The 15802-nt window shown below is 34.6% G+C and overlaps 1 protein-coding gene across 1 annotated transcript in view; it reads right to left on the bottom strand.

The window, feature by feature from the left end:
- The window catches only part of ENTREP2 (endosomal transmembrane epsin interactor 2), a 534833-nt gene that overhangs the window by 41355 nt on the left and 477676 nt on the right, over positions 1-15802 (bottom strand). Inside the window, exon 5 of the mRNA XM_078151179.1 lies at positions 5094-5201. Coding sequence (XP_078007305.1) covers positions 5094-5201 — 108 coding nt within the window. The remainder of the gene's footprint in view (positions 1-5093; positions 5202-15802) is intronic.

Here is a 15802-nt window from a genome sequence, read left to right as displayed (position 1 = left end):
CAAGGGAAGCTGTGGTGGTTTCCAGACTCCTCAATCCAGGAATGCCAAAGATAACTTAGCAGGTCAGTGGGAAAAGCCTGTTTCTGCGATGCTGAGAGAGTAAGGCGGGGTCTCAGATCCAGTTCCCCGAGAAAGCGGCCCTGGGGTGGGCAGCTGCTTCCCAATCTTACGGCCCACAGATTGAGGGGGAATGGAGTGGCTGATCAGAGGGGGATTGCAGGCATCTCTCTGCTGGTGCTGAGGCAGGAATCTCTTGCTTTGCCTGTGCTTGGATCTAGGTCACAGTTCTGGCCGGGGGTCCTGGGGTGAGAAGGAGCGCTGGTACGGTGGAGCTTATAGTGGCTGTGGAAATCTTCTCCACAGTTCCAGGACAGGAAGTCCTGGAAAGTCACTAACAGACCACAGCACAGGCCAGGAAAGGAGTAAACACCTCACCCCTTATCATACCACCTTGCAAGAACTGAAAATTTACAGGTCCCTACAAGTATCTCTGAAAACAGCTGTATAAACCCCCGAAGCTTGGGACAGTACATTCTCCACATTGGAAGCAGACTCTTACCTTAACAAAGGGTTTAAAACTCAAGTAATTGGCCGGGATCACGAGCAAGCAGCACAAAAAGAGTCAGACTATATTATCTTACTTTGGTGAAAAAGAAGATCAAAATATACAACCAGAAGAAGACAACAAAGTCAGAGCTCCTACATCCAAAGCCTCCAAGAAAAATATGAATCAGTCCAAGGCCTTGGAAGAGCTCAAAAGGGATTCTGAGAAGCAAGTAAGGGAAGTAGAGGAAAAACTGGGAAGAGAAATGAGAGTGATGCAAGAAAACCATGAAAAACAAGTCAACAGCTTGCTAAAGGAGACCCCAAAAAATACTGAAGAAAATAACACCCAAATGGCAAAAGAGGTCCAAAAAGCCAATGAGGAGAAGAATTCCCTAAAAAGAAAAATTGGCCAAATGGAAAAGGAAGTCCAAAAGATTACTGAAGAAAATACTTCCTTAAAAATTAGAATAGAGCAATTGGAGCTAGTGACTTTATGAGAAATCAAGACACTGTAAAACAAATCCAAAAGAATGAAAAATAGAAAAAATGTGAAATATCTCACTGGAAAAACAACTGACCTGGAAAATAGATCCAGGAGAGAGAATTTAAAAATTATTGGACTATCTGAAAGCCATGATCAAAAAAAGAGCCTAGACATCATCTTTCAAGAAATTATCAAGGAAAACTGCCGATATATTAGAACCAGAGGGCAAAATAGAAATTGAAAGAATCCACAGATCTCCTCCTGAAAGAGATCCCCAAAGGAAAACTCCTAGGAATATTGTAGCCAAATTCCAGAGTTCCCAGGTCAAGGAGAAAATATTACAAGCTGCCAGAAAGAAACAATTCAAGTACTGTGGAAACACAATCAGGATAACACAAGATTTAGCAGCTTCTACATTAAAGGACCACAGGGCATGGAATATAATATTCCGGAGGGCAAAGGAGATAGGATTACAACCAAGAATCACCTACCCAGCAAAACTGAGTATAATCCTTCAGGGGAAAAAATGGTCATTCAGTGAAATAGAGGACTTTCAAGCATTCTTGATGAAAAGACCAGAGCTGAATAGAAAATTTGACTTTCAAATACAAGACTCAAGTGGAACATGAAGAGGTAAACAGGAAAGAGAAATCATAAGAGACTTATTAAGGTTGAACTGTTTACATTCCTGCATGGAAAGATGATATTTATAACTCATGAGACCTTTGTCAGTATTAGGGTAGTTGGAGGGAAAAAATTATATGTATGTATAGGTAGATAGATAGATAGATAGATAGATAGATAGATAGATAGATAGATAGATAGATAGATAGAGGGCACAGGGTGAGTTGAAGATTAAGGGGTCATATCTGGAGAATAAAATTAAGGGATGAGAGAGGATTATATATGGAGAAGAAGAAAGGGAGAGGTAGAATGGGGTAAATTATCTCACAAAAAAAAAGAAAAGAAAAGTCTTACAGTGGAGGGGAAATGGGGAAGGTGAGAGGGAATGAGTGAATCTTATTCTCATAGGATTTGGCTTAAGGAGGGAATAACATACACATCCAATTGGGTATGGAAATCTGTCTTACCCTACAGGAAAATAGGGGGAGAAGGGGACAAGAGAGCAGGGGGATGATAGAGAGAGGGCAGATTGGGAAAGGGGGTAATCAGAAGCAAATACTTCTGAGGAGGGACAGGGTCAAAAGAAAGAATAGAATAAATGGGAGGGCAGGATAGGATTAAGGGAAATAGAGTTAGTTTTTCACAACATGTCTACTATGGAAGTGTTTTGCATAACTGCACATGTATAACCTATATTGAGTTGCTTGCCTTTTCAATGAGGGTGGTGGGAGGGAGGAAGGGAAAGAATTTGAAACCTAAAGTTTTAAAAACATATGTTTAAAAAAAGTTTTCACATGCAACTGGGAAATAAGAAATACAGGAAATGGGGTACAGAAGTCTGTCCTGCCCTACAGGAAAATAGAAGGGGAAGGGGATAAGAGAAGGGGGGAAGAGATAGAAGAGAGGACAGACTAGGGGAAGGGATATTCAGAATGCATGCCATCTTGGGGTGGGGGAGGGTGAGATGGGGTGAAAATCTGGAACTCAAAATCTTGTGGAAGTAAATATTGAAAACTGAAAATAAATAAATTTATATTAAAAAAATAAGTTTAGATCAATAGAGCTGGACAAAGGGTCCTTAAATTCTTGGTGGATGTAATTGATGAAGCACTATGAGAGATCCTTGAAAATTTATAGGAAGAAAAAAAGATATACAATGTCCATAATTTTGTAAGTCAAAACACAAAATAAAATTCAGATTAAGTGAAAAAAAAAGAATATTGGCTAATACTGGCTATACTCACCAGATAAAATTCATTTTCTTCAAAAAAAGTATTAGATTTTTTTTTTTGGTAGGAGAGAATTCTATAACCCAAAGAATGAGCTTTCCTAGGGTTCTAGTCTATTCCAGTGAGGTAATAGCTACATGCTTATTTAAAGTACTTCCCCTTTGTTATGTTAATTTGGTTGCTGAAAGAGACATAAAAAAATTGTTTGTGAAGCACTGATAAAAACTGGAGAAGAAACATAGCCCATCAGATAAAAAAATGCTTGAGGAGAGACATGGATTGTTCTGAAAGGACCAAGTTGAGAATAATCCCTCTCAGAGAAAAAAAGTCTCTAATGAATGTGGTAACATCTGCAAGGCATTGTTGTCCACTGGTTCATTTACATATGACTGCTTTTAGGTTTTGAAGGATATAGCTTTTCGAGCAGTGAGTAAAAATTTACATATTTTCTGTCTGTGTCATACCTGACAGAATTGTAGACTCTGGGTTTTTCAAACGGATTTAGAAATGTAGGTCACTGACTCACAAAAGCCTCTAATACCAGGCACTAAAAGTCAGAGATGACCAAAGGAAGACAGAAGATGAGAAATTAGAGATCAAAAGAATAAGAAACAGCAACTTAAAGAGAGAAGTTGGTGGTGGAAATTTTCTCTTGCTACTTCATCTGAACAAAATAGTGGGGAATCAGAAGATGAGAGGAGCTGCTTCAGACTGAGTAAACTGAGATACATGAGAACTCAGGCAGGTGGACTGCAGCTAAAGTCCTCACTGGAGCAGAGATCTATAGCCCCTGAAAGCTGCTTGAGGAAGGGAGAATCCTCCTGCAGCTTATCTGGTTAGATTTGTCTGCATTGCCATCTACAGCCTGAAAGAGGCAAAATACCCACAGAATACCTGTGTTGCTCTTTATTGCTGTCCCCACATTCAGAGAAGAGAAGGCAAAGGAAAAAGATAAACTTTGTGGCTATTTTGTTGTAAGCTTCACTAATATTGTACGGCTTTTCAAAAAATGCTTAACATTTTCTCAGCACCCTGCCAAGTCTGGCTATGTGCTAAAAGAGCTTGACAATGTCTCAGAGGCCAGAAATAGCAGGGAAGCAGCTTTGACCAGCAGGTGACATATGGTATAGTGTGCTCCATAAAGAAACTAGAGATATTAAAGCCTGCAGACATTTGAGTCATGAGTTTTCCCAGGGACATGTTTTTTTGTTTGTTTGTTTGTTTTGTTTTTTGCTTTTTTCTTTTTTTCTTTCTTTTTTTTTTTTTAGCGTACTTTATTACTATGTTTTTCTGTACATGCCAACTTTCTCCCCAAGGACACTATGTGCACGAGTGCGAGAAAATGGCACTAGTTTAGGAACAGACTGTGATGGTTTAACTATTTCTGTTTTGCTCTGTATTGAATAAACATAAGACTATTTTTGGTTCTGTATTCTTATTTAGTAAATGTTCTGTGTCCAAGAGTTAATGATTTTATTGTGACTGATTTTGTATAAATAAGAAACACACTAGTGGAGTTTTCAGGAAGTACAATAATAAGTTATAGAACTGTCTGCATCCCGCTCCCCCAACATGGTTACTTCAAGAACCCTGAGAGTTGAGAAATAGTAGCATGGTCTTGACCATGGCTAATTGTTTTCTGGGAACTACCCTTCTGTCCCCAGACTTGCCATTATAAGGGCTGGTTAGGGTAACTGAGCCATCCTATAGAGAAAGAAGGGGAGTGTGGATGTCCTACCAGATACCATACCTTAACTATTTAGTAGGAGAACCATTGAAAATTGGTTAATCAATCATTTATGGTCCATCTAATGTGGCATCATGACTGAAATAAATAACACTGTTAGGTGTCTGTAATTAGATGGAATTCCAATGATTCACAAAATAAATGAAATGAAAATTCCCATTAATGATCATCTAACAAGTAAATATGCTTCCATATTTAGCAATTCTCAGTATTGAGAATTATTATTACAAGGCTGTAGAAATTCCTAATACCCATGTCCTATCTTTTTTCATTTGTTAGAAGATAGAAATTCTCAACTCTAGACTAACTTTAAGCTAGTTGGAAATGGGGGAAATTCTATTATTTCTATTAATACCTTCTCTGGAGAAAAAAAGATGTTTAGTTTTTTTTTTTCAAATTTTATTTCATTTAGATAGCTATATGTGTGTCCATGTAGGGATGTATGTCATTAAAATATACTCACCATTTGTAACACATCAGAAGAAACCATCTGCATACAGCACATAGCTGTAGCCAAAGCACAAACAATGGTAGAAATGATGTTGAGAGCACACACACTGAATAACAGGTCCTGTGAAAAAAGATACACAATAGAATGTCAGTTCTTATCTTAGTAATACAGATGACAGAATCCCAAATCTTTGTGACAGCTTTGACAATGATAATTGACTACATTTATCAATTTTATATGGCTTTAATTGTTAAAATACAATTTATTCTTCTGAGAAAGATCTACTCACATACATTTCCATGACAGAAATTAATTCATGATTCAAAACAAACATCCCTAGACTTAGAATGCTGACAGTTATTTCAATTCCTTTTCATTTGTTTACAATTATTATGCAGAATTTTGTTTTTTTTTTTGAAAAACAAGGATATGATTAATGAGTTCCCAGAAATAATGTAATCTGAAAGATAAGAATAATGATGATTCTGAATATCTATGACATGGAAAGAAACCAATAACTAGAGGGCAAACATTTCTTCTGCATTATATTGGTCAAATGGATTTAAGTGCTATAACAGAACAAGGTATGCATAGTTGGAACTTCTGATTGGAAGTCCAGGTTGGTCAGGGCCCTGAGCCAGACATTCTACCTCTGCAAGTATTTCTAATAATAATTTAATATTTGTTTGGAAATATCTCTTTGTCTATAGAGATAACTCATTTCCAACTAAGCATATGTCCTATTATATGAAAATTGTTTTCAAAAAATATATTCCCCTCTATCTATTTTTACAAACAAATAACAAATTCATTTTTTCTCCCTCTCAACTCCCATCCCACTGGAAAAAAAGAAAAACACACTTATTATAACAAATATGCATAGTCAAGCAAAACAAATTTACTCAGTTGCTGTATACCAAAATATATGTCTCATTCTGCATTGTAAATTTATCACTTCTCTGTAATAGACAGCATGTTTCAGCATCAGCTCTTTGGAATTATGAATGGTCTTGTATTGATCATAGTTCTTACAGCTTTCAAAGTTGTATTTTTACAGCATTATTATTATTGAATACATTATTCTCCTAGTTCTGATCATTTCATTTTTCTTCAATTTATAAAAGTCCTCAAAATTGTTCATTTTTATAATATTGATGTTACAATATAAATTATTCTTCTGATTCTACTTACTTCACTCTACATACTCTCATATATCCTTCTATGTCTTCTTAAAATCATTTACTTCCTCATTTCTTCTAGCACAATAGCACTCCATCATATTTATATACTACAACTTTTTCAGCCATTCCTCAATTGATGAACATTCCCTTAGTGTCCCTTTTTTTTGTCACTACAAAAAGAGAAGCTATAAATGTTTTTATACTTAACAGACTTATGGAGTACATAACTGGGTCAGAGAATACATACTGTTTGGCAACTTTTTATATATAATTCCAAATTGCTTTCCAGAATGATTGTGCCCATTCATAGGCCCGATAAAAGTATATTAATGTGCCTGTTTTACCACAGCCCCTCCAAAATTCATAATTTTTATTTTTTGTCATCTTTTGCCTTCCTATGGGTAAAAGGTAGAATCTTATAACTTGTATCTCTTTAACTAGTGGTGATTTGGATCACTTTTCCTTATGACTATAAATAGCCAAGGTTTCTTCCCTTAAGAACTGCCCTTCATAACCTCAGACCATTTATCAACTAGGGAATAGCTCTTTTTCTTATAAGTTTGAATTAGTTCTTTATACATCCTGGAAATAAGATCTTCAGCAGAAAATTTTGTGGCAATTATTTGTCGCAGTTGCTTTCATTGTAAATTTATATTTATTACATTTGTCTGTACAAAGATATCTTAATTTTATTTAATCACAATTATCCATTTTATTTTCTGTAATCCTCTCTGTTTTGTTTGATCATGAACTTTTCTCTTATCCACTGAATTGATAAGTAACTTTTTCCTTATTTCCTCAGATCTTTTATATCTAGGTCACATATCCATTTGGAGTTTATCTTAGTATAAGTTGTGAGGTTGTGGTCTAAAGCTAATTTATTCCATACTGCTGTACAATTTTTATACCAACTTTTGTCAAATAGTCCTCATCCCAGTAGCTGCATGTTTCTATTTATCAAATACCAGGGCATTGCATACATTTGTTTTTGGATGTTGTGCACATGTGTGTTCCATTGATCATTCTCCTTATTTTTTAACAAATACTTAATAATTACTGCTTTGTAACATCATTTGAGATCTGGCACGACCAAGTCTCCTTCATTCCTATTTCTTTTCATTATTTCTCTTAAGATTTTCCACCTTCTTTTCTCCATATGAATTTTTTTTTAGTTCTATAAAGTCACTTATTGTAGTTTGGTATAGTACTGAATAAGTATATTAATTTATGGATTATTGCTATTTTACTATTTTATGGCTCATCCAATCCATGGGCAATTATTTTCCAATTATTTAGATATATATTTATTTCTACAACAACTCTTTGCAGTTGCATTTATATAGTTCCTGTGTGTATCTTGGAAGGTAGACTTGCAAGTATTTTATACACTCTTTCTGCTGAGTTTGACAGATCATTATAGAAATGATGATAATTTGTGTTTAATTTACATCTTGTACATTTGCTGAAACTATTAATTGCTTCAATTAATTTTAGTGGACTCATTTGGGTTCTTTGTGTGATTTGTTTAAATCTATGGTTATTTCCTCAATTTCTTTTCCTTATCTTAATGTTAGTCAGAATTCTAGTACTATATCAAATAGAATTTTGACAACATATATTCCTGTTTTACCCTGGAATTTATCTGAAAGTATTCTAGTTTATCTTCATTACAAAAAATGGCAGATCTTAGATTTAGGTGTAGGGAAAGATCCACTTATTCTTATGTTCTTTATTTTAAAAAAAATTTTGTGTTATATTTGTCAAAAAGCCTTTTCTGTATCTATTCATATAATTACATGATTTTTGTTTCATTTGATATTAAGTAGTTAATTAAGTTTATAGTTTTCCTAATCCTAAACCAACCCTACATTCCTGATATAAAATGTCATTTCTCTATCTCTTTTAGTGAAGTCTACATTTGCTGTTTTCTTGTTGGAAATCATAATTGCTACCCCTTCTTTTTTTTTTTTACTCCAACTCCTTATCTTAACTATGTGGGTTTTTATGCTTTAAGCGTGTTTCTTATAAACAGTATATAGTTAGATTTTTGTTTTCTAATCCATTCTGCTAAGTTCTCCCATTTATGGATATATTTTGTTTTTTAATTGCTTATATTTCCCCCTGAATCCCTTCTCCTACTCCCCCTCAAGGAGTCATTCCTCAGGAACACATGAACATCAGTAATGGAGTCAAGAAGACATGGGTTGAGTCCTGTCTTGGATACTTGCTACTTGTGTGACCCTTAACAAATCACTTCACTTCTCAGAGCCTCATTCTCTTCAACTATAAAATTAGAAGATTGGATTAGATGGTCTCTCAGGTTCCCTTCAACTCTGAATCTATGATCCTATGATATTATATGGAAAGACTACAAGTTAAGTGTAATGCACAGATTTGTTATTTTGAATTAAATTTCCTCTAAAATGCAAAGATTTGTGAATTTAGAACCACAGGCCATAATTCAAGTCCCTTAACATTTCTCTGATGTTGGGGAAGCCATATAATCTCTCTAGGCTTTAGTTTCCCCATTTGTAAATTTAGAAATTAGACTAGTGGACTACTGAGGTCCCTTCTAGTCTAGATCTATTCCACTGTCCAGTCATGTCAAATTCTTTGTGACCCCATTTGGGGTTTTCTTGGCATAGATATGGAGTGGTTTGCCGTTTCCTTCTTCAGCTCATTTTATATATGAGGAAACTGAGGACAACAGGGTTAAGTGACTTTGTCCAGGGTCACATAGCTAGTATCTGTGACCAGATTTGAACTCAGGTCTCCCTGACTCTAGACCATGGGCTCTATCCACTGCACCACCTAGCTGTCCTAGTCTAGATCTATTGTACTAGAAATGTAACATTTCAATCCATGCCAAAAAGCCTTATTCAATTGTATTTAATTAAATGCATTAACCAAATGATAAGGAACCATTTTAAATATGAAGTTATCCATTTTCAAGATCAGTAGTACTTAAATTAACATCTATTCTCAAAAGATAGCAAACACAGGAAAATCAAGGCAATTACTTGATATTTTTCAGAGACATTATAAACACCCAGGAAACTGAAATACCATGAGTTCATAGAGAAGACTATATAATATTACTTATAGTATAAGACCATATTAGAGGTGGCATAGTGGATAGAATGCCAGGCCTGAAGTCAAGAAGACCTGAATTCAAATCCAGCCTCACACACTTAGTAGCTGTGTGTCTCTGGGCAAGTCATTTAATCTTTGCCTCAGTTTCCTCACCTGTAAAATGAGGATAATGACAGCAACTTCCTCTCAAGGTTGTTGTGAGGTGCAAGTGAGATAATGTTTGTAAAGCACTTAGCACAGTGCCTGACATATAAAAGATGCTATATAAATGCTATCTAGTTAGGTAGGAGTAAGAGTAAGAATAGGAGTAGGAATAATGCCTACAAAAGTGCAGAGACAACTTTAATAACCAACTTAAAATATAACTGAATTCAAAAACGATTCCACAATAATAGTCAAAGAGCATAAAAACAGTTCTTAAAAGGAGAATTACAAACTATTAACACTATGAATGAATGCTCCAAAGTACTAATAAAAGAAAGGCAAGTCAAAACAACCCTTAGATTGGATCTCACATTCAGAAAACAGTCAAAGATGACGAAAGATGAAAATAAACAGCGTTGAAGGGGCTGTAGAAATGCATTGTTGGTGGAACTATGACTTCATATAATACTTTGGAAAGGAATGTGGAATTATGCAAAAAAAAAAAAGTGGCTAAAATGTCCATACTTTCTGACCCAGGCAGTACACAGCTAAGTATATACAAAAAAAAAAGGTATCTGAGAAAAAGAAGGCTCTATATATACCAAAATATTTATAGCAGTACTTTCTGTGGTATCAAAGAACTGGAAACAAAATAGAAGCCCATTGTTTTGGGAAATTGAGGTACATTAATTTAATAGACTGTTACTGTGTTATAAGGAATGATGAACATGATGATAAAAGAGACATATGAAAAGACTTACTTGAACTTGATGGAAAGTGAAATACACAGAGATATGAAAACCATATATATAAATTCTGCAACAACATAAAGAACCACAATCTCAAAACAATAGAAAATGAAAGTTGCAAAAGTACAAAAAACATAGTATCCTAGAAGAAGAGATAAGAGAAGGCACTTTCCTCCCACTCCCATTCCTTAGCAGAGGTAAGAATCTACAGATGCGGAACACTGCATATAATGTCAAATTGTTTTGATCTACTGATCAGTTTTGCTGGAATTTTTCTCTTTCTCTTTAAAAGATTCTTCATTATACAAAGAGCTATCTTTTTGGGAGGTTTTGGGGAAGGGATACAGATGGAAATTTAAGCGATGAAAAAACAAAAAAAAATCAATAAAATATTTTTGAAATATGTGCTAATTAAAATATAAGGTGTTACTGTTTATTACAATGAGTGAAATGTTTGGAAGTATATTGAGTTTAAAAAGTGAGGTTACTTTTATAATGAAAGCAATTAAAACAGCTAATTTACTATTCAAATCAAAGCTAAAAGTTATGCTGTAAATTATAGAGATTACTTAACAAAATAATTTATGAAAAATGTGGCAAAAACTGTGTTGAATTTTTATATTATCATTTGATAATAATAATCACATTTGTATAGTGCTGTAAGGTTCACAAAGCACTTTCCTCATAGCAACCCTATCAGGTAGTATAAGTAGTATTATTCCTTATTTGATCTATTAAGAAAAAGAAGTTCAGAGAGGTCATATGCTTGCAGATTAAGAGCTGGATGTGACCTTAGAGATCATCTAGTCCAATCACTTCATTTTATAGATGAGGAAACTGAGGACCAGAGAGGTTAATTGACTTGTTCAAGGTCACAGTATCAGAGACAGAATTAGAAGATAGTTGTCTGCACACATAAAGCCAATATTCTTCCAGTTTCCTTTACTGTAAAATGATATGTATAGAGCTAGAATCAGGGCTTCTTAAACTTTTCCCACTGGAGATCCCTTTTTGTGTTTTGCTAACTTCCACTGGCTTTGTGTGGCCTGAAGCCATGTGTAGTGTAAAGTGTACATGCTTTGTGTTCAGAACCAAGGCTGTTTGATTTTGAATTAATTTTTGTCACTGTGCATTCAGAAACTTTTTACTGTTGCCAAATGTTTCATGACTTCATATGAGGTTGCAACCCACAATTTAAGAAGCACTGAACTAAATGACCACTAATATAGAGTCCCTTTCATGATGAGTTCAAGAGAAATAAAAATATTAGCTAATTGAATGTAGATTATATTTGAAGCTATGGCTAGTAACTAACATGAAAATTAAGTAATAGCTCTTGTTGGAGGAAAACTAAGGAGGGAATGGGGTAAAAAGGCATAAATGCTGAAATAAAAAGAAAGAGGTAGAAAACTCTCAGTCTGAACTGGGGGAAAGTGTCAAGAGGAATTTTATGTCTTTATTGCACAATACCCTCATGTAGTGGTTTTTTGTTTTCCTTTCTCCATTTCCTTGATGGGGAAAATAGGCAACATCTTTAAAAACAGGGGAGAGTTTCTCCTCTGATTATTAATTTGGGAGCAATCAAAAGAGTTTACATACAGTGATCAAAGACAATGACAAGGAAAATCCAGTGGATAATTTTATGCCAAACTAGTCTAAAGAGATTGTATAACCAAGAGGGGAGAGGGAGAATGGTGGTATGGGTGGATGGATGATTTAAACTCAAAATGCTAAATTGAAATTCAAAATGAATTATAAAACACCATTCTAATCTAAGTCTATGAATAAGATTAGGATTAGATTCAGCAATGACTATGGTATAGCTATGTATTGTGGAATAGCTGTGAGCGCTTAATTTGGAGTCAGAGGGACTTAGTGGAAATCCTGGCTCTGTTACTTACTCGTCATTGTTTTTGTCCTTCATTCTCGAAGAGGACCATGATTTCAGGGAGGTGATACCATGACATGCAAGTGAATTGGATTTAAGTGAGGGAGAGCTGTGCAAAGCCACCAGCCTCACTTTCTTCTCTAGAGCCATCTGGGTCTAGTGGCAAGATTTAAATCAGGACGACTGGAAATGGCCTGGGATGTAGTGGAGACGTTGGTCCTTTTTAAGCTGAGGTCTACCTGCATGGCAAGTCAGTTAACCTATGTAGGCTTTAGTGTCTTAAACGGTAATATAAGGCAGTTGGCCTGGATCAGTAAGTGAATAAACATTTATTGAGTACCTACTGTGCACCAGGCACTGTGCTAAGTACTAGATGACCTCTAAAGTAATTTCCAATGATAGATGCATGACTCATTGATGGCCCTAATGAAAAAAGCAACACTTACATTATGGTCAGTTATCTTACTTAATAGCACTTTTCACTATAAATGAGAGGCTGCATTCTCAAGGCTACAGTCTCAAGATGAGATACTGCTTCGTGTTTTCATTCCTTCAGTGGTAGCCATGGAGAACATAATGACAAATACAAGAAAAACCTATGAGAGAGAGTCTTCTTTTCATTCTGCAATATCTGTAAGCTGACATTTTCTTTTTTATATATACAACTACTAACAGTCACCAATTCATTCATCAATAATTCCAATATTATTTTTATTTCTAAGAGCTTTTGCTATGTGAGAACAAAAGACACTCCCCAATAGATAAATGGCCAAAGGATAAGAACAAATAAACACTTTTCAAAAGAAGAATTGTAAATGATTAATAATCATGTGAATAAAAGCTCTAAATCATCAATAATATGAATACAAATCACAACAACTCTGAGGTTTTACTTCATACTCAGAAAAATGGCAAGGAAAAATGGCAAAAGACAGTAATATTCAAAGTTGGAGGGGGCTGTGAAAAGACAGGCATATTTGTACATCTGTTATTGGAACTATGACTTGGTCTGTCCACTATGGAAAACTATTTGGAATTATACTAGGTAAGTGACTAAAATGTCCATACCTTTTGACCTTGAAATACCACAGCTGAGCCCCAGAGAGGTCAAGAGAGAAAAACCTTATATAAAAACAGAAATATTCACAGCATCACCTTTGGAAGTTACAAAAGACTGGAAACAAATTAGATTCCCATCAAATGGGAAATAAAGCAAATCATGGCATATGAATGTAATGAAATATTACTGTGTTGAAAGAAATCATGAATATAAAGAACTCAGAATCACAGGAAGACTTACATGAACTGATGCAGAATGAAATATGTAGAACCAGGAAAAATATACATGATAATGAAAATAATTTAAATGGAAAGAACAACAACAAAACAAAATTGAATACTGTGTAACAATGATGACATAGTTTGTCCTTGAAGAAGAGATTAAAAACATATAACTCTCCCTTCTTTTCAGAAGTGAGGGACTCTGTGTAGAAAGTATACTACCAGATATGGCAATATTGGTTAGTTGTGCTAGATTTTTTCCCCTTCTTTATTCTGTTAAAAGGGATAGCTGGCTTAGTGAGAGACACATAGATGATAAAACAATAAAAATTTGAAAATTAAAAATAGAATGTACTAAATTAAACAAAAATTAGGGTACTTAAAGGTTTTTTCTGTTCTTTATGCTGTACTTTGTAGTCATATCCGCAATGACCCAAGAGTATGCTCATTTTAGAAGAAAAAAAGAATAGGTGTATACATATAGATATATATTGAAACTTAAGTGCCTCATAAGTATTCTATAACCATATACCTGCATCAGAGCATGAAAAGAACGATATCATAAATAAGACGGTAAGACGAGTATCCTCTTATAGAAATTGCTGTTGGGGGAAAAAAAAGACCTGTTCCTTTATTACATTCTCAAGTGCCAAATGAATCATTCTGGAGGGTTATGCTTCACTGGATTTTATCAGTTAATTGTAAACCTAATGAAATATAGAGAATGAAGTGCTATTTCCTTATTGCTTATGCTCCTCCACTCCTTACCCTGTAGGAGTATCTTCATATGAGAGATTCAACATTTTATTTAAGGCTGTTAGCAACTTGGTTTCTACTTGTTTGACATATTAAAAAACATTATTATCACTATGTATATGTTTACATTGCCTGTCATTAGTTAATTAGCAGGTTACTCTATTTCATGGTTAAAAGCCTAAAGGTTATAAAGTAAAGGCAAATGATTAAAAAAAAATGAAAACAAGAACAAAATCAACTTGCTTTGAAGTTCCAGTCCACATAGGAAATTAACAAAGTGCATTTGAAAATTAAAAAATATAAATCATAGTCAATCAACAAGCTTTTCTGAAGCACCTGTTAGTTCTAGCCACTGTTTGGATGATGGAAATACAAAGAAAAAGATGATAATCCTCGTCATCGATGACATTATAATCTATGGAGGAATGTATAACATGGATTGTACATATATGTGTATCATATACATAGACTTGTCTATACAAAATGATTATATTACCAAAAATACATAAAATAAACACAATGGTACTGAACGTTAGATTTAACAGATCATTTTGGTAATTATATGGTTTTTTTAAATTTTATTAACTCTGTTGCTGGCATTGGACTGACAGAATCCTGTTTTTTGTTGTGGTAATGCCAAATGCAGAAACATCTAGTTGGGCTCCCTCTTTGATGAAAATAGTGATTTCTTTATAGCTCTACTTAGTGGATACCCTTGAAGCTTTGCGGGCAGCTGGTGCTTCAATAGGATAGTTTCCACACTCTTTCCCTTCCTTTTTCTTCTCAAAGTTTTATAATATTGTTCTTTCCAGGGTCTCCCAGAGGTGAGGAAACCACTTCCACAAAGCAACCATTTTGGTCATACTGATAACTAAGAGGCAGGGCCACCTGAGTGATAGGTCTCCATTAAGTAACTGTTGCAATTAAGATTTGAAGAGCTATATGGTAGAATGAATGATTATGTTTAGAAACCCATAGATAATGTCACACTTTTTCAAAAAATGACACTTCAAGATCATAACAATGAAAAAGTAAAATCTTTCCAGTGACATTTATAAAATGCAGATCCAAAAACATAAGAAATTCATTTTTTGTCAGCCTACAAAAAATTAATTACAATCCCTACATATTCCTTTGTCATTGAAATGAATGCCCTTCTGAAAACATTAATGTTGCATATACTATGTGCTACACTATGGACACACTGTTTGTTTTAAACTTCTTAGTAAAAGAAAAACACAAGTCACAACCTTTTGTTTGAAAATGAATACATTTCAGGAGGTAAAGACTGCTTTGTACCTCTTGAAAAGCACTCATTTTAAACACAAAACAAGGGATTTCTATTTCATTTTTTGTCAGATTCTTAAAGTGACTGGCTTTGTTCCACACAGCTGCATGCTGCATGGAATACTGCTGCTATGCTTGTTTATTCACAATTCTCTTTCTAGCTGAAATAATGCTCTCACCTATGCACTTGGACAGCTTCGTCAGAGAGCCTTTTCTGAACACATGTAAGTCAGTATTGTGCAAAACTACTTTACAGCAGCTTTCCAAATTTCAAGTAGGAAAAAGAGCTGGCTCTTTTAAAGTTGATCTTAAACCTGCTGCTGGTCATTTTGCTGAATGATG

The sequence above is a fragment of the Phascolarctos cinereus genome, unplaced genomic scaffold (assembly GCF_003287225.1).
Source record: "Phascolarctos cinereus isolate Bilbo 61053 unplaced genomic scaffold, phaCin_HiC Scaffold_3;HRSCAF=262, whole genome shotgun sequence".
Lineage (NCBI taxonomy): Eukaryota > Metazoa > Chordata > Mammalia > Diprotodontia > Phascolarctidae > Phascolarctos > Phascolarctos cinereus.
The sequence above is the reverse complement of the archived record's forward strand: the minus strand, read 5'-3'. Positions and strand labels throughout refer to the sequence as shown.